The following is a 21,951-nucleotide window of genomic DNA, read 5'->3' as shown; positions in this document are numbered from 1 at the left end:
AGATAGCAAATAGTAGGTGATAGGCAAATATGCATGCAGTTGCTAGGAATGACAAAATCTCACTATTTCAAAATATGTCGCTTAGATAAACGCTTCGCATTAACGCGATTTGAGCCAGAACGATTGCCATTGTGACATGGTTAAGAATAATCTCGACGGCATAATGTGAGATTAGATGGCTCACTATAGTTATGCTTGCTATGATAAGAATCCATATGATAAGGTCTGTTACGGGCTGTAAGTAGACATTGAACATTCATTGTCTAATGACCATCATGTCCTTTGGCTTGAGCTACGCTGGCTGGCTGATCAATCCCCCCCGGGCACCGAGATCTCCTCAGCGACAATAACCTTGGCAAAGCGGCCCGGGGAGGGGGGGCTGATTGCATTGCTACCCACTGCATTCTCAATCTGGCGACTCATGCATGTTTTGGCACCCGAGCTCGAGGTTCGCGTTGAGCCACATTCACAACGAATCGAGGATGAGTGGCGCTGTATCCATGACATTCATGACTTGCATCCATGATGGCCTCTTCTCTCATAATTACATCTTAGCCTCTGCGCTGTAACCCAGTCGGCGGCTGAAACGGCAATGGCAACTAGCCATATATGGCTGCTCAGTTTCAGCTCTTGCATGCCAGCGTCACATCTGCTGGCGGGGCGTGCCTCTGCTTTAGACCTTTCAATGCTATTTTGGGTCTTTGCAAAACAGAGGAACCGCTGGGTTCTCAAGTGGTCATAAGTCGTGTCTCTTGTATAACCGGAAACGAGAATCAACAAGATGCCGGCTTGCCGAGTGGTGCGTCCCTGGCCGGATGCAAGGGCTCGGCCGTCTTATTGCAGCAACAACAACGCATCCCATGTGAGGTATCATCAGGCCACATAACACCAGCCGCGCCTATATGCGACTGGCGGTTGCTGACTGCTTACTTCGAAACATGGTGAGCGCGACGTTGGGAAGCTCTCAGGAGGGAAGGTGTGTGGCAGGCGAGTCTGTGCGCTGATATAAATAGCCGCGCCGTCAAGAATCGTCGACAGCGGGCAAGTGTCTGTACTCTTTGGAGTCCACGACGGGGGTTTGGTCCCAGTGATTTAATGCACGAATAAAAAATACCATAGGCGTCAATACCGGTTCAGTACGATCCGACGAGGTGCTGCAGTCATCAGGGTAAGAGTCGCATCAGTTCCCGCCTCGAACGCGCTTTGTTGTCCTGCGAGGGCTTATAGCGTCTCGGAATGACGGGCCAAGGCAGGGTATTCTTCCTGGACATGACTGCAAGAGTTTCCCTACGCCAACGGGTGGAACAAGAGATTGGGGCCTGCAGTTCGGCTCTGAGATCATCGTATCGGATGACGGCAAGAACGTAATAACCTGCTTGCTTCATGAAATCTTTCGGCCGTATCGCTTGCGCGAAGCACATGAGCATACAGCGGCTACGGGCAAATCGTTCAATTATATAGTCGCCTTACTCATCCGGTCCAAGGGTGATGCTTGTTCTCCGGTTCCCAAAAGAGTCGTGATATGCCGCGTTCAGCAATAACAAACTGTCCCGCCTGGAACTGAGGCTTTCCTATAGAAGGTTCATCATATAGGCTATATACTCCTTTCAGCGCTACGACGACGTCAACCCCACGCGTTCGCTTTCAGATGAGACCCATATTTGAATTTGAGAGATTTGCCGAACCAAACTTTGGATATATTCCACGTGGGCTGCAGGCTTTCCAAGAACTACACAAACTTGCTTTTCCTCCCCCCCCTTAGGCGTGTCTAGCTTGCGTGCGTGTGGTCGATGCAAGCGACTTTGACACACCATCAGCGCCTAGAGTACAGGCAGGCCCCCTGATTTACCCTTTCCCCCTCCGTATTTGCAAGCAATTGGTGGTTATGACACTCTCCGCACCCAGGATCTCGGGGCGCTTGAACAACAAATGGAGTTTTTCTTTCTTTCTCCTCCTTGGAAGGATCTTTCTCTCCCAATTCGTTCCCCTTTACAGCTGAAACGTATGGGAGCTTACTGTGCGTCGGCCTGTCGACCTCGCTTGCCCATAGTGCCACGAATTACACGCTCCTGGTTGTGGCCCTTTCCCCCTCCATGTTGATGCACAAACCACATGCGCCTCCCGTTCTTCTTGCATTTTTCAGCCACCCCACCTCCCTCTAACATGACAGACCGCTTTCGCGAATTTGCTCTCTGCCTCGCGATGTTCTATTGTTCTTTCCGTCACCGCGGACGACTAAGGGGGATTCCCCGCGCTGACCGGAAATCAGGGCCATGCCAGAAGAGCTGTCTTACCAACAGACAACATGGAACACTTGCGTGCTGACCATTGTGTTATCAGAAACATCCTTTCACGAAGGGTACATTCCCTTACAGTAGTTTCTTTGCCTCTTCGGGAAATAAGAGTGGGCTTTTGTGCTATGTATGAAGGGGGGTAGCATTCCACCCCTGTTCCGAAGACTTAACCCCTGTCATAATACACCGCGCCCTATATTAAGCAACGTCATCCGCCCGACGCGGTATTCATACCATATGCGAGTTGGGGTTAATGAGATCTTTTCTTTAGCAGGGCTTGCCGTTGTGTCTCCGTACCACAAGCGGCTGGTCGGAGTAGTTAAATGCCCGAATAGTCTGGAGAAAACGATGGGAGTGTTCATTGCAAATCATCGCTGAGATGTCACCCGTCTCATTTTGTTGTCGTGGTCGTTGTGTTGTTAGCTGACATGACGGAATAAAGCTGTTTGGTGAGAAGGGTCGGAATAGACATTCTCAGCCGCTTGCTGGTCATGCAGCTAAATATGGTACCGCTTCACTTAAAAGAAATGGATTTTTAGCATGATAACAAGCGAGATGAAGGCAATTCAATTATGACACAATTGTCAACAACCCTATGGCTGCCGTTTGGTACCTTGTGGCACTCAGGCCACTTGGGGGGATAATCTCACTGCCATCCATTCACGAGCACCCTTTCTCCGTAATCAACCACCCTATTTCCCCGTTGAACTCCTTGCCCTTCTCCCTTATGAGCGAGTCCCAGCCCAATATGCTTTTAACCCAGTGTGAAGTCCAGAAACATATGCAGTCGGCTAGTTTATACAAAGTAAGATAGTTACAGAAGACGAAGTAAATGAAATCACCCAATCATAATCCCAAAATAAATGCTCCAGTGTCGAAAGGTAGGTAGTTTGCAGCCGCAGCCGTCTATAGAAATGAGTAAGAGTGCCGGCCCGAGCAAAATGTTTAGGGAGAACCTTTGGGCTCTCAGTTGTGGAAAATAATAAATTGGCGCGCTAGTCGAGGGCTCGCCGAGCCCCTTTCCAAGATTGCCATGTAAACTGAATGTTTTGAATGATGTTAAAGCTGCCAATCGTTTAATTCGTGGTTCATTCATTGTCTCGTTCAAGACGTGCTGGTCCACGCCTTCTCTCGTCAGATGACGGTGGCGACGGTCTTCGTTCGGATCCTTCATGTCCTCCTCTTTCCGGGCCAAACCGGGGCGACGGCTGATCAGACGATAGCAATGACGATACCGAGTGGGCATTGGTACGTCCTTGTATGGATTGCTCAAATGGCACACCCTCACGTGGCGTGCCCAAGCCGGGTGACAATGCTCGGCTGGGGCCGAAGCTATCTCCCCGTCCACGGCCTGTTGACCTATACGAAGAGAGGTCGCTTCTTTGCCGTGAATGCCCACGACGGCGACCGGGCGGCGGATTTGAGAGCGTCGATGAGCCTGCTGAATGACCGAAAGGGGGCGACCTTCTACTCATATGTGTACTCGGAGGAGGCGCTGCCTGCTGTGGCCCTGTGGCTTTTCGTTTCTTCGGCGAGTCGACTATCGCACCATTAGCGTCGGAATTATCACATCCCTTTTTTGCTTTTTGACGAACCAGAAGGTGTCCCAGGTTGTGCGGAAACTGCCTGGGAAGTAGGGGGTTGCCAATGGTGGAAATAAATGCTAGGAGACTGCGTTTCTTGCTGCGAGCTTGATTGCTGGTGTTGTCCCATGGTTTGCGTGTGAGATTGGATTCCGGCTGGCCCTGTGATCATCTCCCCAGTGGCCAAACGTGGCAGAGAACTCCCGAGGGGTCTGCCGACGGCTCCAGCGACCGACATCGTATGTGCTCTGGCTCTAGTCGGCGAGCCTGGACCTTGATACGGCACGAATCCACTCTGCGGTCCAGGTCCCGAGCCTGGCGTCGAAGGCACGCCAACGGAACCAGCATAGGGCCCGTACGACTGCGAACCTCTCCTGTCTTCGGGCGAAAAAGGTCCTTGGGCCGGGAGAAGCTGTTGTTGGTGGCCATGCTGTGGCGTCAAATACTGTTGCGCCCACTCCAAGGCTGCCTGGGGAAGAATCCCACCGCTCATCCCAGCAAACACAACCGGAACCATAGGCGGCGGGATACCGCGATCTAAGGACGTTCGAAGCATATCGTATTCGAGCTTCCGTTGTTCCAGTCGCAAACCCTCTTGTCTGGTCTTTTCTTCTTCTTGTCTTCTCCTCTCCTCCTCCGTTTTCGCTACCAGCCACGTCCTCATGGATTCCTCTGCACCCTGCCCTTGCCATTGAGGTGCTGCTGGCAATATGCCAAGAGAATGACTTTGGGAGGGCGGCAGCGAGGGCGGTGGCGGTTGCGCATGTGGGTGTGGGTGTGATACTGGAACGGGTCCATGGCCAGGTCCTGGAGCATGACCTGGGGGAGGGGGATTAGGTTGTGGTAGAGTCATGGCTGCCGGTAGAGGCAAACCACGATGAGGTGCTGACATTTCCTGGCAAGATGGGCTGTTTCTGGCGGGAGGTGGCGGTAAGACGTTTTGAGGAATTTCCTGTATAGTCACGGGGGGTGATGGTCGTGATGTTGAAGGAGGTGTCGGTAGATCATAGACGGTACGGTACCCGTAATGTACTGGCTGTTTCAACGTGAGCATTATGCCGGTGGTATAATGGCGCGTAAGCTTTTGGACATTTGTAAAATAGGGGGGGAAAAGGAAAGAAAAAAAGTTACACCCGAAGAGAATGAAGAAATGCCATAATGAAAAGCAAGATATATTTGGGTATAGAGGAATAATAACCTTTGGATGAAGAAGCTGGAGAGGGCGGCCAGCTCAGTAAAAAGAGGAAAGGAAGCAAGCGGGGCTTGTGGGATTTGTGGGTTACAAAGCCCAGCCTCATCTGATTGTTGCTGCCGCGTACATATGTATGTAATAAGATCTAAGGAATCGAATGGGGCAGTAGGTCGGATACAGCTGTAAGTACTGCGTAGGGTATAGGCGTTGGAAGGATCGGCGAAAGGCCCCGTTCGAGGTACCTCAGATTATAAGCGAGGTCTGCCTCTCACTAGAAGCAATAATACTCGACAACCGCGGAAGAGACGAACCCAGCAATTCTTGGAAAGGACGGTAATTTGTGATAGACAGTAGTTTCTGGCACTTGTGACCGTTTTAGGCAATGCCCAAAGCGGAAAGTCGAAGTTGTCCTGTGGGATGTGGAGAATATAATGTGCCTGGCTTATTTCATTTAGAAACAGTGCGTATCAGAAAAAAATAATACAAGGGCCGTGTGCAATTATGATCAGGGTTGGAGAAATAAGAGGGTAAGGGTAACCAAGAGCGTAGTCCAGGTATGTGCTTGCTCGTCTTTATTAGATCTTGATCAACAGAAAGCGAGAGTATTCCCCTAGAAAAGAGTGCGTGGCCCAGACAGGTTAGGCTTTCTGAGTATAAGAGGAGTGATGGAACGCTAGCTAGTCGAAACACACAAGACTAGCAAGTGAGGCGCTGGGGGACGACACAATAAGTGTGGCTCGAGATTTAGTAAAAACAAAAGTGCCCTCGAGAGAGAGGGGATGGCTTTCTTTTCACGCCACGGCAACGACAAGGCTGTAATGGTCCGTCGAAACGTCTGAAGCGAGTAAATCAGCTAGGCCCTTGTGCCCATCTGCAATCAGGGTTCCAGGATGATAACCGGCCTCCAGGGTTCGTCAGAGTCTCGACCTGCGTGGAGATGGTGTGTCAAGCCCGGGCGGCTTACCACTAGCAGACTTTCTGAATGGGCAGAGACTCGCATAGGCCGGGGAATTTCTAACCTGCAGGGTCGATCCCTCAAGACCGCGAAGTCATAGCAGGTGTTAAAACGAATGTGGGGGGTGTTCACTAGTAAGATTATTCGAAGTAGGTTTCCCAGATAGAAGAAGACTGACGTGAACACGACGTACGGGAGAGGGGGAAGTCCAAATGAACGAAAACAAAGTGGGTATGGAGTGGCAGAAGAATTTAAGAGAAATTGCAGAATCCAGTCAGATGAACTGTAGAAATGTCAGTCCTCGGCTGCTGACCAGACGGGGGACCTTTTTAGACAGGCAAGGGAGGAAGATAATTCAAGGTAAACGTTAGAACTCCGGCGCATGTCGCTAAGTGTGTACTATATGCTACAGTACAGTGGCTCGCTCTACACAAAGTGTAGGTAGATAGATAAGCTTGACTCGGCAAGGCACCGAGTACGATTGATTACCTTTGGTGGCTTCGCCAGTACCTATTTAATTGCCTGGGAGTCCGATGTCGACGTACGCAGTGCAAAGCCAAGGGCAACTTGTGCAGCTGCTCTGCATATGCATTCGAATGACCCCATCGAGAGCCTGAGTGCAAGTGCTTTGCTTGGTCCTGGTCTGTCTGTACTTGTATTGCGCAACAATCTGGTGCAGTGCGCACCAAGCTATAGAGGTGGGTACCAAGTGGAGGGCGGGCAGCGGAGCGCTATTAACGGTGTGTGCGAGGTTAACAGATTCGACGACAGTCGCACACACTGCCCGACTAGAAAAACGACTCATGGCGGGGCAGTGGCTTACTTACAGGGATTGCCCGCTGCTAAGCTCAGCAAAATTCGTAAATTCTCAGGGTGAGAGGTTGAGAGATGTCTTGAGATGGGGGCTACCGTACTGTATCTCCCATCTCGCATGCACCAGGCCTGCTTTTGCGCGTCTCCGCTAAGTTGGTTGGCCCAGCATGTTTATTTCCCAGAGCATCGTGAGTGACCGCCGCTATGTGGTACCGTGAGGGGCGTTTACCACGACGAATACTTCTACCGCTCGCAATGCCGGCGAACTCCCGTGGGAACAACAGGAGATTGATACAAGGAGAGACACAGGAAGCTGGGATCATGAACAAGTTTCCGAAATTATCTCTAGGAAAGTTCAGACGGCCCTCCTGGAATGTGCCCTGACCGCGGATGGGATTCAAGGAGAAAATGCCCTGGTCGGGACCGACGGCCGGAGTCTGCATTGATGAGTTTCGTGCCACAATTCCACTAGGTCAGGTATATCCGTACAAGGTCATGACCAATATACCGGAGCAGGGGTCGTGAAATTGGGAATGTCTAATTCGAGTTATGAAGGACCAAATCTGTTATAGTTCGGCTCTCATATATCCAAATTGAGCGCTGGAACTTGGCGAACAGGCGGTTTAAGTTCTACCAGGGTGCCAGACGAATCAGCGCCAGTGTGTACTTTAAGTAGAACTTGAATCAAAACAGAGAGCTGCAACGTGAAATCGTTATGGCAACCTCATCAGTGTGGTTTTGCAGTGACACGCGCTTGCATGTAACTGACTATGAGTGGCCGTGGCCTACACGTTTGGGCCCCAGATTGGAAACTAGACTAGAAACATGATCTCCCGGGCATATGTGTAAGACGTTTCTGGGAGAGGGGCTGGTGATGAGGGGCTTAACAACAGCATCCTAACACTTCGGTGCAACCTGATACGACAACCACTTTAAGAATCACGATGCCGCCTCATCACTTCCACCCGTTTCTAACCCCAATTTGGTCCTCTAATTAGTAAGCATTGGCGTATGACGATATCTTCGAAAGGCGCTGCTTCGTAACTCCCGTTGCCGATAGCGAAGTACCCAATCATGCGCAACAGCTTCATCGAGGCTCATGTCGGTCCGTAAAACACCTACATTGTAAAAATACATATTCTACACATGAGTGACAGTGTTCTACTTCTCCGCAAGTAGTGACCTTGGATGTACCGAACCCGTTCATCGCCAACGTCGATCCGGAAGCATCAACAAATGTGGATATCATGTCACCTTAGGACAATTTGGCGCTTATTAGACGAAGGCCTCTCGCGAAATTGAACGACCGTATTGAGAAGTGTGCGTACGTGATTAATATATTCCTGCGGCTTTTTTGTATGCTTGTTCACAGTTGTTTCTTTGGCTCAACCATGCTCCGTCTCCAGTGAGACATTTTGCTGCTTGGACCTGCATGGCAGCAGCACAGCCAATTTCGGGTTCTCTCAACCGTCCCAATTCGGTAGTCAAGGATTATTGGAAGCTCCACGATGCCTCTCACGTCATGTATTGTAGGGAGTACATGACCAGCGGCACACGATAAGGTCAGAATGGAAGAACGGGGATATGAACAGCCCTCGAAATCTCATGGCAGCATCGTGAACGGGATTTCCTGTTGCCGACCGCCGATTTCTATTCTACTCATCGGACTAAGATAGTGTACTAGTATACTGGACGCCGAGAGGCGTCGGCCTGTTAGATAATATGGTCGTCGGCGAATCTATCTGGAAAGAAGAAGGTTATGCTCTGGCAGGAAAGCCGCATTAGCTTTTGCATGGCAGGAATTTGACACCGAGGTTGCGCGGTGCGGTGCTGGATCACGAGCTTTCGAAGGCACCAGGCCGTAACGTTGGACCCTTGTCCCAACTAGCCGACCTCTGGAGCTCACAAAAGCTTGATCGTGCTGATCCTCCTCTACGATAGGCAGTCTATTTGACCAAAAGCGTTGATGGAAAAGTCTATTTTGGTTCTATCCGTCTGATGTTGACGATGATATCGGGCATTCCACAATTAATTTCCACGTAGTTGATAGGTTTACTGAATTACCCTAAATTCCTACGAATAACACCAACGTGCCCGAACAGGGAAGATCAGATGGCATTGGACCAATCACGTTGGACGTGTTGCATCTTCTGCGGTAGCTGACCACTCGCGCGAACTGCTTCGATTTAATCCTTGTCGGTCATGGCATGGCCCCAAGGTCAGACTCAACAACCACCAGGAGCCCCTCTGCCACCCCCCTTGCAAAACCGGTCGCCCAGAATAAGCCCTCCCCCATTCCGAACTCGAATTGGTGCCAGTCTGCCAGTCTGCCTCTCACGTTGCCAGAACGAGATTAGTTTTACGTATAAACTACGTGGCTCTCGTGGTAGTGCAACCAGCTGTGGCTCTGTGGCGCGGCGGGCTTGCGACTTTCAGTATGCGACTTGCCCAATAGAGAAAATCTGAAACAACACATCCGGTACCAAGGATCTCTCTACCTCGCGTTCGGCCCACCAGCTTACCAGGAAGAACATCCGCTGCCCTACCTTAGCACTCACACCCATCCCAGCCCACTGCACGCAATGTCAGCTTCAGATCAGGGATCGTGGCCAGGCTTCTGGGCCTGCTTCATTTCGGGCCAATGCACGGCAGGAAGACTTTGGTGATACGCAAATAATTTCTCGAGCTGACTTGGCACGTTGCGTCGAGATATGTGGCCCTATCGACGAGATAGATCGTGCGTCGACGGATCCGTCGTAAACGCGTGGAAGCCCAACCATGAGCGCATCTAATCAAAACTTTCTATCTGTAGCTGTCAATGTGAAACACTGCAAGGCCAATGTCAGATTGCGGGTCACGTGTCACCAGCCAGTCTTGGAAACAAATTATTAACCTGGACAACATCTCCCACCAGACCCTGTTCTGCATTGCTGCTGCTGCAACGAAATTGAGTCCATGGATTGATCACTACGAGTCCAACTGCAGGCGTCCTGGCACCATCAGATCCAATTTCGTCGACGCCAACTACTGCCGACAACCTCGGCGAAATCTTCTGGGAGGCCATGAAGCCATATTCTTTACAGCGACTTCCAGACAGTCCAGTGCTATGAGTCTTGAGCAACTTGCTCTGCAATGAGGACCATCTCTATACTGGACCAGCCGCCACCACTCTCACTCCTTGGATGTCGTCCCAACGTTATTGGACCCCGCAGCTCAGGACTCACTGTATAATCATGAGGTAACCCCGGCTCCTAGCGTAGGCTCTTCGACCGTCGTGAGTGCATGATGGGAACGAAGCCGTGACTGGCTGACATCTTCAAGCACGCGGAAGCACTAATACAGCGCCAGGCTAATAACCTTAGTGCCATCTACCGACTCGCCGACACATGCGAATCTGCACCTTACAATTGTCGCAGTATGTCCACAGCGAATGGTGGAGTTTGCCTCGTAACCTAAGGATCGCGAGATCTTCCAATATGAGCTAGCGAGAAGCTTCCAAGCAATCTTTTAAATCGGACCTAGTCTTTCTCGAGGCCCTTGCCAGCAAGTCTGGAGACGTAGGACAAGTATTCTCCGTTAACATACAGAATAATGAATGTCGAAAGACCACGGACTTCCGAAGCAGCACAGGAAATGGCAAGCCGCCGAATAATGCATAGTGTTCTGTAACCGGACAACCGCAGGCATGACAGGGTTGTGGGGTCGACATGTTTACTACAACTATTTCATGATGCGTAACGAACTTATCAGAGTTACCAAGCTCAGCGGCCATGTAGACTACCTGCTGGCACCTGTCCAGTGTGTTTGATAAATTGGAATGATGACTATTAGTACAGCACAATGCCAATTCATACAGACCGAGTCTTTTGAGATGGTAATATGCTTGAGCATTAGTCGATCTAGAATCATATGCTTGCTGGTAGGCTATTGTGTACGCCCGAGTTGATGCGACCGTTGTCCATTCCTGGCTCTCAGCCTTTGGCATAGTTGGTTTTGATCCTGAAGGCAAGCGGCTTGAATGGCAACTTTGGAGCATCAGCTTCGTACCCCAGTATATGGTAAAGGCACCACTCGAGAGGGTCCTAGTCTAGCGTTTACTTGAACTCTCCCACGTCACTTCCGGCCCGGTTGCAGCGTTTGCGAAGCTTATTCTGCCTCCTGCACAACTTTGTCTGTTCCGATGTGCCAATCTATTACAGGCAAGTGTCACGATGCTCACGGATGGGAGTGGCAGTCGACCTTGGAATCTATGGCCAAAGTCATGGTACGAAGAGTATTCCACGTACAGCTCGGACACCAGCGTAAATCGTAAGACTTGGCCTCTACTGTGGTAAGGATCAAAACATATTCATTTTTTAGCAACCGGGTGGATCATCCGAGTCGACTCTTTTCTCCATCAAGTCAAGATTTAGTATCGCTAGCAAACTAGACCGTAACACAGTCGCGTGCTGATGGCCATCTGCTGGATTCCTGATGACCTTGCTTGTATGTGGTCCTCTTGTGGAATATTGTATAGCCACAAATGACTGGCACCCAACGAACATCCCAGCACTAAAGATTGCGTATATTATCTTCATAGGCTACATATGGATTCGTAGCTGGACTCCATACACATCTCGCGTCAAGGCACCCACTTGTATGTGTGTGTAACCTGCGATTTGGTTGTTCAAATGCAGTAAGAGTGGACGGGCCCATGACATGCCTTGTCAAAGCCACGATTGCCACGATCGCGTTCTCTTCTGCAGTCCCTCTCGGCTCGCTTACGCCATGCAGATGTCGCTCATCTGAACCCTTGCCCACCTCAGAAGCCTTTGACGCGCAAGGCTTTTCCTCGATTCAAAGCAGTCCAAATCAACCAGGACTCCCGCTACTGTATGTACTGTACTCCCGGGTCGTTGCCTCTTTGGAAACGAGAAATGCGGCGGCCCCCTTTCATCAAAGGTAAAAAAGATTGGCCTGGAAATGCCAGGTACCCCGCCCCAGCTCAGCCCAATGACATGGTATCGGTCGAATTAACTCATGCAAGCTCGGAACTCGTTTCATTACTTTTCTCAGTCATCTTGCTGTAATTACCACAATTACCTCAGATTATGACTATTTTAATGAACCAATCCGGCTGAAAAGCACCCAGCACATTCCTTCAATGCCACAATTTTGATGCGCTACAGGGATTCCTACCTTGGTTCGACAGTTTGATCGGCGCTGGGGGGGGTTCGTGGGGCCCGATTCCGATGCGCTGGAAAAGACGGCAACTCCAAGAGAGAGCCGGGAAATCTATCGACTAGTCTAGCCTACTAATCTAGCGGGTTCGCGTCAGTAGGGGGGAGGACGCGATGTGGCTCCCTGCTCTTCCAGAATGTTCAAGGATCCAAGATTTGATGTTATTTTTCTTTCTTTTTCCACCGCGCTCCTTCTTCAGAACAGGGAACCACGATGGGGACTTGGACGGATTTGGCATTTCGCTTCGGCAAAACAACCCATGTGTCCCCTCCCACCCGAGTATGGTCAAGCTCGTTGATAGTGCTGGGCTGAAAAGAAAGAAAAATTTGTTCTCTCTTAGAACCATGGCGCTGGATGCCGGCTTGCACATGCGTACGATTTCCGCAATTGGATCAAAAGGCTACTCTGGAGCACCCACCCGGCCGTGTCGTTTGGCGAGCATGTGAAGTCCTTTAGGTCCCCTGCGGTTAGCGAGGCCGTCGACGTCTGATCGAGGCCAGGGGTCCCGAAAGTCAAAACTTGTTCCTGCAGGGGGATGGGACGACTGCTGTCGTCTCCCTTGAAAGCTGAAAGCTCGCGCGCAGAAAAGCCACAACTCGCGATGGCGAAGTCGCACCACCTCTTGTTTACCATTTCGAGCAGTTCGTTGATCGGCTTTACCGTACGGCTGAAGCTGGTGTTCTGGGCGGGTCATGGCGCCAGGCCAGGGAAGACGCTCGCGATGAAGCCTGCCCAGCGTTGTGCTCTTTGATTCATGACGCAGGTTTGTTCTTTGAAGTTGTTTTTCGTTTGGCGCGAGAATTACCTGCAACAAGTGTTTGCGACACAATGGTACCTTTTCCTTAGGTATACTAAGGAGGCGGTTGCTTCGCTCCAGCCAGATCGCGCTTTGTGTTCGCCCGCACTCTATTCTCGCGCGGGAGCCATCCTGGACTGCAAGATCTCCCATTCAGGGACGTGTGCCGGTGCTCAGAGATTTCAGTCTTGGTGACGGGCAGTGAATGGCGCTTGCAGCACGCTGGGATCGCTGCTGGGAGCCCTGAATATTGATTGGATGACATGAAAGGATAGGTAATACTGGACTGCCTACAGATTACTTTTCTGCCTTCTGTAGCCCTGCCATCGAAGCGGGATGTGATTGAACTGGAAATAACAGCATTGACTCGTTGCACAGTCTCTAAACCTCCAGTTGTATGCCGTAGGATTCGTCTCTTCGGTCACCAGTCATCTTGTCCTTTATGGATATGTATGAGGCTATAGAAATTATCACCTTTGCACGTGCCATCGAGAGGGACCCTCGAATTTGCGCAATTACACTTATCTTAGGCGTAGGATGAATATAGTCAAATATGGCTGCGTAGTCAAACAGGTAACCATTCATTGACGATGGTTATCGCCACTAACGTGACTGTCAAGTTGTCGGCTCATGCTGGGGATGGCATCCTTTACGCGTTAATGATGGGCATAGTCTGTTATGGAATACGCGGCCACATCTGGCTTTGTCTATTGTATCAGTGCTGCTCCGTCTCGAGCTTCCTGAAGGGAGGGGGATTACTCGGAATGCATCGTCGTGGGAAGAAGCGACGGGGGATGGGGGCTTCGACATGGCAGACGAAATGTGAGATGCAAAATGAGATTTCTATGGCATTTCCCGCTGTCGGCCTACGGGCGTGGAGAAACGACACATTGACCAAGTTCCACCATGTTGCTGTTGCTGCTGATGATGATCATGTATGTACAAAAACCAAACAACTACAGCTGAGTGTCACTAGACACATATATACCCCGAGCAACAAATCATCTTACCTAGCTCATCGGGACGCGTTCAAAGGTACTCTGGGTGGATACTCCAAACAGCGACCTTGCGTTCTCTCTCTTAACTCTTAAAGGGGGGGGGGGGGTTCTCGACGCAGCTGTCAAGTCGTCGTCCACCAGAGGCTCATGATACATAGCGAAGACACACGTTCCGGTGGTTCCTACTAACCTTGGAATTCCGTTATCAACAACACGCTGTATGAGGCACACACTCGGCGAACCGCATCTCTATCTATGCTATCATATCAAGAACCCTAAGATCGGAAATTACTGGGAGGGAGAAAGGGGAAAAAAACCATTTCAAAAACAAGAGAAAAAATAAGAAGAAAAAGACTCCCCTTGCCCAAGACTACTACGAGAGTGGCGGAACGTGGTTATTGGGAATATGATGACATTTCTACCAACGCTAAGTGTACTCCATTTGTATGCTCGAGAAAAATATCATTGCCGTGTGGGGGGTATCAAGGATATGAATATGATCCAGTCTAGAAAAACACCTAACCCATCCCGTTCCTACCAAATTGGTTTGTGTTGAGTTGTCTTGAATCTTCCAAATCTTTCCTCTCGTGGTCGAATCTGAGATGGTCCATACTTTTAAGGCAATCATGATCAACTGCCTCTCATCCCAACCCCAGCCCGACCTCTTCCTCGACAGGTATCGGCGTGCGAACCATCAACTCGCGCTGCGCGTCCAGCTCTCGTAAGTCCGCGATAGATAAGCTCGCCATGCTGCTGTTATCTTCGCCCTGCTTTAGCATTGGACTGGGACTCGGGCTCGGCACGGCGCTCGCGCTCTCCCGTGTGACAAGAGCTGGGGCGCTCGCAGTCTTCGTGGACAACCTAGCTTCCCTCTGCTCCTCGCGCTCCTTCATCAGTTGCTTTTCTGCCTCGATAGCTTTCTCTCTCCTAGTCTCTACATCCTCCCGTTTAACCTCCCTGCGCAGTCCCTCGGAGGCTTGGATCAACCCGTCAATACTGATGGCATGATTCGTCATCTGACGGTTGATGTAGGTATAAATCTCACTTGGCGAGGGACAAGCCAATAACTGGCGCTCGTTGAGCTTCAATAATGCCAGCGCGACTTGAAATAGAAAAGTGCTGCCGTCGCCGGTGCAGAGGACAACGTCCCAAACCCTGAATAGTGCTTCGGCGGAGAGACAGTCTGTGAAGATGCTCAGAAACCACTGGAAGGTCAGCGTCTCGAGGTCAATACACATGGCCTCGAGATGTTGTGATAATTTCGGTAGTACCTGAGCCACATACTGCCGCAATACCTGCTGGTCAGCACGGGAAGCAATGAGAGAATGGTCAAAATAGCCCTCAGGCAACATCTTCTCAACCATGCAAGTCAAGATCCAGAATGCCTCTTCCGCTGAGGGCATTATTAGAAGCAGATTGGCAGCAATGAGATTCATGCCTTGACAGTAGCCAACGTTTGGATTGCGCCGGGCATAGGCAACTAGCACCTCGTGAAGCTTTTGGACTCCAGGACCACGGAGGAAGAAGATGTTGTCTCGAAGCGTTCGATCAATATCCCTGTCAATATCCGTCACAGTCGCAGGATCTAGGCCTTCAACACCTTTGGACACTAAACCAGCGTAATACCCAGGTATTTTCTTAAAGATCGCGCCGCAGCCTTCAGACCAAACCTTTGGCCGAAGCGTAACGGGAATGCCGCCCAGGACCAAATTACGGAACTCAATCCATTTGTTCCTCCCAACTTTACCCTTGACTCCGAGATCGGCAATACCAATAAGCTCTCCATCAGCTAACTTGGCTTCTGGAAGCATGAGAGGAGCCTGTTGATACCGGGCCTCGGCTGCTGCAGCGGCGGCGGCGGCAGCGGCTTCACCTTCGCGTCTGCGGTCGAGTCTAACCTTGCGCATAAATTCGTTCCACTTGAAAGTCTTGTCCCGTTGTAATGCGTTGTGAACATCGTTGAGTTGATCAAGTAGGAGTTTTACTGGCTCCGTGTCCTCCAGGACTGCTGCGGTTGGCGACGCATCCTCTGTGGGCTTAGCTGTCTCGTCATTGACAGCAGCGGTTGTGCTCGCTGGAGGTAAGAAGCCACGCTCTTCAGACAACATCAGACCTGGTGAAGGTTGCGCATCGCCCCCAGCATGCACCTCGAGAGCAGAGGCAGTCATGGAAGGAGTATGAGAAAGCAGCTCAGTGGGGAAAGTCGCAATTTTGAGATAGTCCTGCCATCTCTTGGGTCTTTCAACAGGTTCCTCGGTTGAGAAAGGACTGTCGGGCCTCTCGATGCTTCCTAAAGATCTGACATCATCCTCGAGAAGATTTGGTGATATCGTTGACTTGCCCGTCAGCATCTCAGTGCGGCTGCCTCTTTTCATCTGCAACACCACCTGGGCTGCCTCCTTTTGCCGTTTTCTTCTGCGCTGATCGAAGATGAAACCAAAAGAGTCCGTCAGAAACTCCGAGCCAGGGTAGTTGTTGTAGACATGTGTAAATATTGGCGGCTGGTTTTCCGGCGAGAGAATAGTGTCCATCTCTACGGGACCGGAGTTATCGGGGCGAGTAGCGTCGGGACTTGGCGGGCCCGTATCACCAATGTCCCACCTCTCCTGAGGACGACTTCTTATGCTGCCGTTGGACGGTGCTGGTGTTGCACGTCGCATGGCCATGAGAGCCTTTGGGCCAACCTGGATGGAAACAGCGCGGCTAGAGGCATTCGTCCTCACACTAGCAGCCGAAGCTGTCCTCAAAGAACCACCAATGCCGCGGCCAGCAGAGTCCGATCTCCCTCTGATAGAATCGCCATCGCGGCCTGTAGCTTTCCCAGCGACGAGTTGCAAGGCCATGCTAGCCAGAGACGCAGACGGTTTCCTCCCCGCCTGCCCCGAATAGATGCTCGAGGCTCTGCTTGAGCTTTTGACAGATTCCGCATCAGGCGGCGTGAAGAGGTCGTCCTTGATTGTGGGTCGACGATCCCCGGTTTGGGCGCGGGTAACAGCCGTCCTGGATGTATCACCGTTGATGCTACTGGCTCGGCTGTTTCTCTTGCTCGTGCCAGTTCCCATGAGCCAGTCCTTCCAGCCGCGCACACTGTAAGGGGCCTTCCCATCATTGTCTTTTGATGCGGAAATGCTCCTCGCTCTGATGGTATCGTCTTTTCTGCCGAGCAGCAAGTCGCCGTGTGTTACTGTGTCGTGCATGGCATCGCTCATCATGTCAGACAGGCCAGCTCTCTTGGATCGATCTTGAGCTTTAAGTTCTGCTTCAACCTCGCGCAGCCTCTTCTCGAGATCCAGATTCGACAACCCGCACTCTAGGATTATCCTTCTGAGTGCCCTTTCTCTCTCGTCGGCCTTCCGCCTAAGGTTTGCGATCTGGGCATCTCGTTGTGCGAGGTCTTCGGCAAGCTGGCGGACGAGGTTTGGGGCACCATGGCGCATGATGAGACGCTGTATGTGATCGTCGTCGGCGAGATGCAGCGTGCCTGGTATTTTGTTGGTGGAGATGGGCGTATCCTCGAACAGTGCATTTCTGGGCGTCTTTGGGGTGTTGGAGGACGTCAGACTATCCACAATAGAATTGATAGATTGCGGATTCGAGATCTTCCGCTTCTCAGGACCTGGTGTTCTGCCGCTTGTGGTCGCCTCGAAGGACTCAAAGAAGGGGCCTGACGCAGATTCGCGAGGGGACTCGGGTGAGAAGGACGGAAAGGAGGTCAATGACTTGTCGGATGCTGCGATGGACGAGGCCGAACTCGAGGGCTGTGAGGTCAGCTTCGCCCTCTGTCTCGACCTCGCGCGCAACGTTTGCCCTCTCACACTGGCACTCGCACTCCTGGCCGAAGCCGTCGAGAGTTGTGAGGTGGAGCGTTGTAGCGGCATGACGGATGAAGACGAAGATGATTCAGGGTCCATCTCGTCGCATGTGCGAGACCCTGGAACATTGCTGTCCCTAAATAAGTGCCTGGTGTATTCTCCGTGTTATGGCATGGCGCTCGGTATTTGTGTCTGGCAGGGGGAGAGAAACAAAGAATGGGGGAGAGGTGGTGAAAATTAAATCGTCATGTTTTTGGTGATGGAAATGCTGGTGATGTGACCCCATAGCAGTAGCCCGCCTGCGGGAGTGCCACGTTAGTAGCCGTGCAGGGCCCGGGCTTGAGGCTTTGGCCAGAGGCTTTGGGGGCTAGCTAGGGGACTGCTGGGCAAGGGGGTTTCAATGCAGTACACAAGGGAGCTAGGTTAGCCAACTTACATAACTTGCTTGCATACTTGGTTACAGTAATTAAACTTAGACATGGATCCGTACTTGTGCTTAGATGTCAATTACGTGCATCTTGTGCAGCTTTGTGCGGTTCGGCCTGCGCCAACGCCAACGCCTACGCCAACGCCTACGCCAACACCAACGCCAACCATCTCGCCCTCTCGAGCTGAGATGACGTCTAATTTAGAACCACGTCCAAAGTCGGAGTTGGAACTAACTATCCCAGGGTATGGTACAGCAAACCCACACTTCTGTGTACTTGTACGACATCATCACCTGGAACGCTCTCTTGTTTGGCCCGATTTGGACCGTGCCGTCTGTCATGTTTCACAATCTTCTTTCCAGGAATTTGGAAAGACCCGAATCCTTACCACAGAGTTCACGAGCATTCCTCTTTTATCTACGTACTCTGTACTCCTGACCATCCTCCAAAGTGAGCGAGCGTATTTCCACTGAGACGGAGCGCCCGAAAACAAAACCGAAATGCTGATCTCCCCAAGATTGGCCGTTTGTTCGCCCACTGCTGCCCAACCCTCTTTGCTTATTGCCGTTTTCAACACTAGCATGCCCAATTTCGGCCGAAGAGCACATGCTCGCTATTGAGAGTGCCTCCTGAATATGGCAAATACTCCTGCCGCAAATAAGGCACCCATGCCAGGTTGTAGCATTGCCTAACTTTGCACATTTGCCAGTCCACTCGATGGGCAGGTCATTGCCATTCCTTGTTATGTATCTAGTCGAGTCACAAAATCACAAGAGAATAATTTTGTCTGTTCATGTCGTTTATTATGGCCTGGCCTGATCAGTATCGCTACACAACTAGGTTAACCTAGTCCATGCTGCAACAACTTTCTTTCTTTCTTTTTTCTTCTTTTTTCCCTCCGCTATGGCGAATATGCTCCTTCGTACTCCTTGGCCCTTTCGTCGCTATTGGGGTATCGTTAGATGGGTGAAGACCCATCCGAAACTAGGTTTCCAAATGACAAAACACACTTCTTTCCAGGTATCAGATTTCTCAGAATATCGATATTGTTCCAGACCAAACTCCCAAGAGATCAATCCAGAAACACCATCCCAGAATTCCTTCCACTTCCCCTTCCCTTTCAAAAAGCACCTTCAACCTCTCTTGATCGGTCGCTCATTACCCTTCTCATCGTAGAAGTAGCTCTTTCTCTCCTTGTTGGGGAGGTACTTGAGACCTCGGAGACTGGGCGTCTCATCAGTCACGGCTTTCTCCTCGGTACTTCAAGGAACGGCACGCATGGGGACTTTGCCTACAGTCTCCTCCCAAGTTCTGGCCGTATCCTTCTCAAGTGCTGACAGATCACCCAGGCAGCAGCCGGGCTTGATCTTTGCACCACTACGAGCGTAGATGGGCTTCTCGTTGGTTGAGACGGGGTGCTTCATGCCGTCGTGGGCGCCCATCTTGAAGGGAATCTCGAAGGCCTCGGTATCAGCACCTTCCACTAAGTCGACTTGAGATCTGGGAGCACCCTGTGTAGGAGCACCCTGCTTGGGAGTGTCCTTCATGCTCGAGTCGTCCTGGATAATGTATTCATTCTTGATGGCTGGGCCATCAGCAGCAACTTCCTTGTCCTCTAACTTATCGCCCTTTGCGTTGACTGACGCATCCGCATTCTCCTTTGAATCCTCCATAGGTATGATGTTATAAGGCACGCCCTGCTTGGCGACACCAACAATGTGACCGAGGTTAATGATAGTATCATCCAGAACAGCTGAGTCGTCAGTGAAAACCTGGCCTGCCTGCACTGTGGTGGTAGTCTTGACAACTAACTCGTCGTTCGCATTAACCTTTTTGACTGTTCTACCATTCTTATTCAGCTTGGTGGCGTCTGTAGTGGTCGGTCCAGAGTTCTCTGCACTGTTATCTTCATCGGTGATATTGGCTATGGTGGCCAACTCGTCTTTGCCAATTCCATCGCCTTTCTTGGTAACACTTTCAACACCAACCGCCTCGGCACTCGCCGCCTCCGTCTCGGGAACACGTTCCTTGACAAAAGTATCACTCTTATTAGAAAGCTCGAGCTTTCTAATAGCTAAGTCAGTAGACTTCGAAGATACTGAGCCGCTAGCCTTGGTTGCTAAATCGTCTTTCTTGACAGCTGGGCCCTGATCTTTCGAGCTACTGCCACCAGGGACAGTTTGAATAAGGGCCGAGAATGCGTCACGGGCGTGCTGAGCCTTCTTGTTTCGAGCAGCGTACTTAGCCATCGAGTTATTAGACCCGTTGACAATGATAGGCGCCCCCCTGGCCATCAAGCCGGCGTTAATAGCAGGAAGATTGGCTGGTTGGGCGGCGCTGAGAGCCGGGGGGGTGGCCGCTTCAGTACCAGTGCCTTGAACATTTGGGGTTGTCTCACTGACCAAAACAACGTCCTTTGGGTCGGTAATATCGGTTTGGCTGCTGCCGCTCGCGATCCTGGCCGCGTTTGATGTGTGGTCAGGCACGTCGTCAATGACAGTATTCTTTGCGCTTGTAGTTATCAAGTTGATGCGGCCCTTGCGGTGTGTACTCTGAGTCGTTTTATCGTCAGAACCATTACCCTTAAGAGCAGTGCTGAAATCTGTGTCCTGAACCTCCCTCTTAGCGAGAGCCTTGCTCCTTCCCTTGCCCTTGTTTCTGTCTTTGCCCGTCGCATTGTTCTTGGCAACCTTGGCGGCAGTTTCGCCTTTCTTCTCCAACTCTACTACCTCCACACTCTCGTTTGTAGGTTTGGCATGAAAGTTTTTGTCGGATGAAGACTTGCTAGTTGAGGCTTCAGCTGAAGGTGCGATGACCGGCTTGCTGTTTGATGCTTCTACCTTGAGCAAGGCACCAGGTTGACTGGCAGTCGATAAATTTGCCTTTGCTGTCCGGTTCAAACCAGGATTGATTGGGGTAAGGCTTGAAGTGTTATCCAAAGCAGCACGGCTATATTTGCCGACAGTATTCCATTGCTCTGTGGCGCCAGTCGTGACAGTGCGGGTATCCAGACGTTCCTCGGGCTCCTTTCCGTTCTGGTGGTTCTTGCCAATGTTGCTAGTACACTTTACAGCCCTGCTTGTCTGTGTCTTTTGAACTTCGGTTGTCGTAGTACCGTTATGCTTAGCCCCGGCATTTCCAGTCTGGCCAGGTCCGCTGGCTGACTTCACAGTTTTGTTCTCTGCCTTGGCTTTGTCCTCTCGTGACTTATCGGTCATGTGACGCAGTCGCTCACCGCTTTGTCCTGTACTAGTCGAGAATCTTTCATTGTTACTATTCATGCCAGTCTCGTTCTGGACATCATCGCTGCTGGTGTCCGCCTTTGCCTTGCCCTTAACCTTTGAATTACGCTTAGCAGTAGCTACTTGGGGCTTCGCATTGACATCTGTAGCCTTAGCAATAACACCTTCAGCATTGGGTTTGATATCTTGTGTCTTGGCCTTGACATCTTGAACCTGGGCCTTGAGAGCTCGGGTTTGGTCGTTCTCAATGGGAGTGCCTATGACAGGAGCTGCGTATCGGAGCTCCACATTGTAAGCCAGATCTCCAAACTTGAAAAAGACATTCTTTGCAAGAGAAGTGCCAACTTTGATCTCAGAAGGCTCAGCTTGGGGAGCAAGATGGTGAATTCTAGTCTTGACTGTCGTGTCTGTAGCCTGATTGGGCCTTGTAGTAGGCTTGATAGTAGGATTGTTGACCACTATCTTTGGATTGCTAATATCTGCCTGGGACGTGTCAAGTTCTGTCTTGATAGCGGTAGCCTCGGGGATAAGAGTGTGAGTTCTGGTCTTGATGGAGGTATCAGTCTGGCTCACTGAATCCATCACCTTGCCTGTCAAATATACTGTATCAATAGGCGG

General features: G+C 51.0%; 6 protein-coding genes across 6 annotated transcripts; 3 read left to right on the top strand and 3 right to left on the bottom strand.

The window, feature by feature from the left end:
- Nucleotides 1–609: 609 nt before the first annotated feature.
- Nucleotides 610–945, top strand: BKA67DRAFT_531902 (uncharacterized protein; the record flags this gene model as incomplete). The annotated part of the gene is made up of 1 exon (XM_046099451.1): nt 610–945. One exon carries the CDS (start codon nt 610–612, stop codon nt 943–945), a length of 336 nt encoding a protein of 111 aa, XP_045960875.1.
- Nucleotides 946–3,382: 2,437 nt separating this feature from the next.
- On the bottom strand, nt 3,383–4,931 carry BKA67DRAFT_531901 (uncharacterized protein; the record flags this gene model as incomplete). The annotated part of the gene is made up of 2 exons (XM_046099450.1): nt 3,383–3,834; nt 3,890–4,931. 2 exons carry the CDS (start codon nt 4,929–4,931, stop codon nt 3,383–3,385), a joined length of 1,494 nt encoding a protein of 497 aa, XP_045960874.1.
- A 1,387-nt stretch (nt 4,932–6,318) lies between these two features.
- BKA67DRAFT_531900 (uncharacterized protein) lies at nt 6,319–7,280 on the bottom strand (the record flags this gene model as incomplete). The annotated part of the gene is made up of 4 exons (XM_046099449.1): nt 6,319–6,423; nt 6,570–6,755; nt 6,852–6,863; nt 6,939–7,280. The coding sequence occupies 4 exons, from the start codon at nt 7,278–7,280 to the stop codon at nt 6,319–6,321; spliced, it is 645 nt and encodes a 214-aa protein (XP_045960873.1).
- A 3,242-nt stretch (nt 7,281–10,522) lies between these two features.
- Nucleotides 10,523–12,406, top strand: BKA67DRAFT_672363 (uncharacterized protein; the record flags this gene model as incomplete). The annotated part of the gene is made up of 8 exons (XM_046108716.1): nt 10,523–10,635; nt 10,669–10,711; nt 10,761–10,895; nt 11,037–11,167; nt 11,279–11,322; nt 11,354–11,473; nt 11,514–11,709; nt 11,807–12,406. 8 exons carry the CDS (start codon nt 10,523–10,525, stop codon nt 11,904–11,906), a joined length of 882 nt encoding a protein of 293 aa, XP_045960872.1. The 3' UTR covers nt 11,907–12,406.
- Nucleotides 12,407–14,235: 1,829 nt separating this feature from the next.
- On the bottom strand, nt 14,236–17,984 carry BKA67DRAFT_552544 (rab-GTPase-TBC domain-containing protein). The gene has a single exon (XM_046101852.1). It carries the CDS (start codon nt 17,760–17,762, stop codon nt 14,493–14,495), a length of 3,270 nt encoding a protein of 1,089 aa, XP_045960871.1. The 5' UTR covers nt 17,763–17,984; the 3' UTR covers nt 14,236–14,492.
- A 3,184-nt stretch (nt 17,985–21,168) lies between these two features.
- Nucleotides 21,169–21,572, top strand: BKA67DRAFT_552538 (uncharacterized protein). Its single transcript, XM_046101851.1, has one exon. It carries the CDS (start codon nt 21,371–21,373, stop codon nt 21,542–21,544), a length of 174 nt encoding a protein of 57 aa, XP_045960870.1. The 5' UTR covers nt 21,169–21,370; the 3' UTR covers nt 21,545–21,572.
- Nucleotides 21,573–21,951: the final 379 nt, after the last annotated feature.

The sequence above is a fragment of the Truncatella angustata genome (assembly GCF_020726525.1).
Source record: "Truncatella angustata strain MPI-SDFR-AT-0073 chromosome Unknown BKA67scaffold_2, whole genome shotgun sequence".
NCBI lineage: Eukaryota > Fungi > Ascomycota > Sordariomycetes > Amphisphaeriales > Sporocadaceae > Truncatella > Truncatella angustata.
Note: the sequence above shows the minus strand (reverse complement) of the source record. Positions and strands in the feature narration are given on the sequence as shown.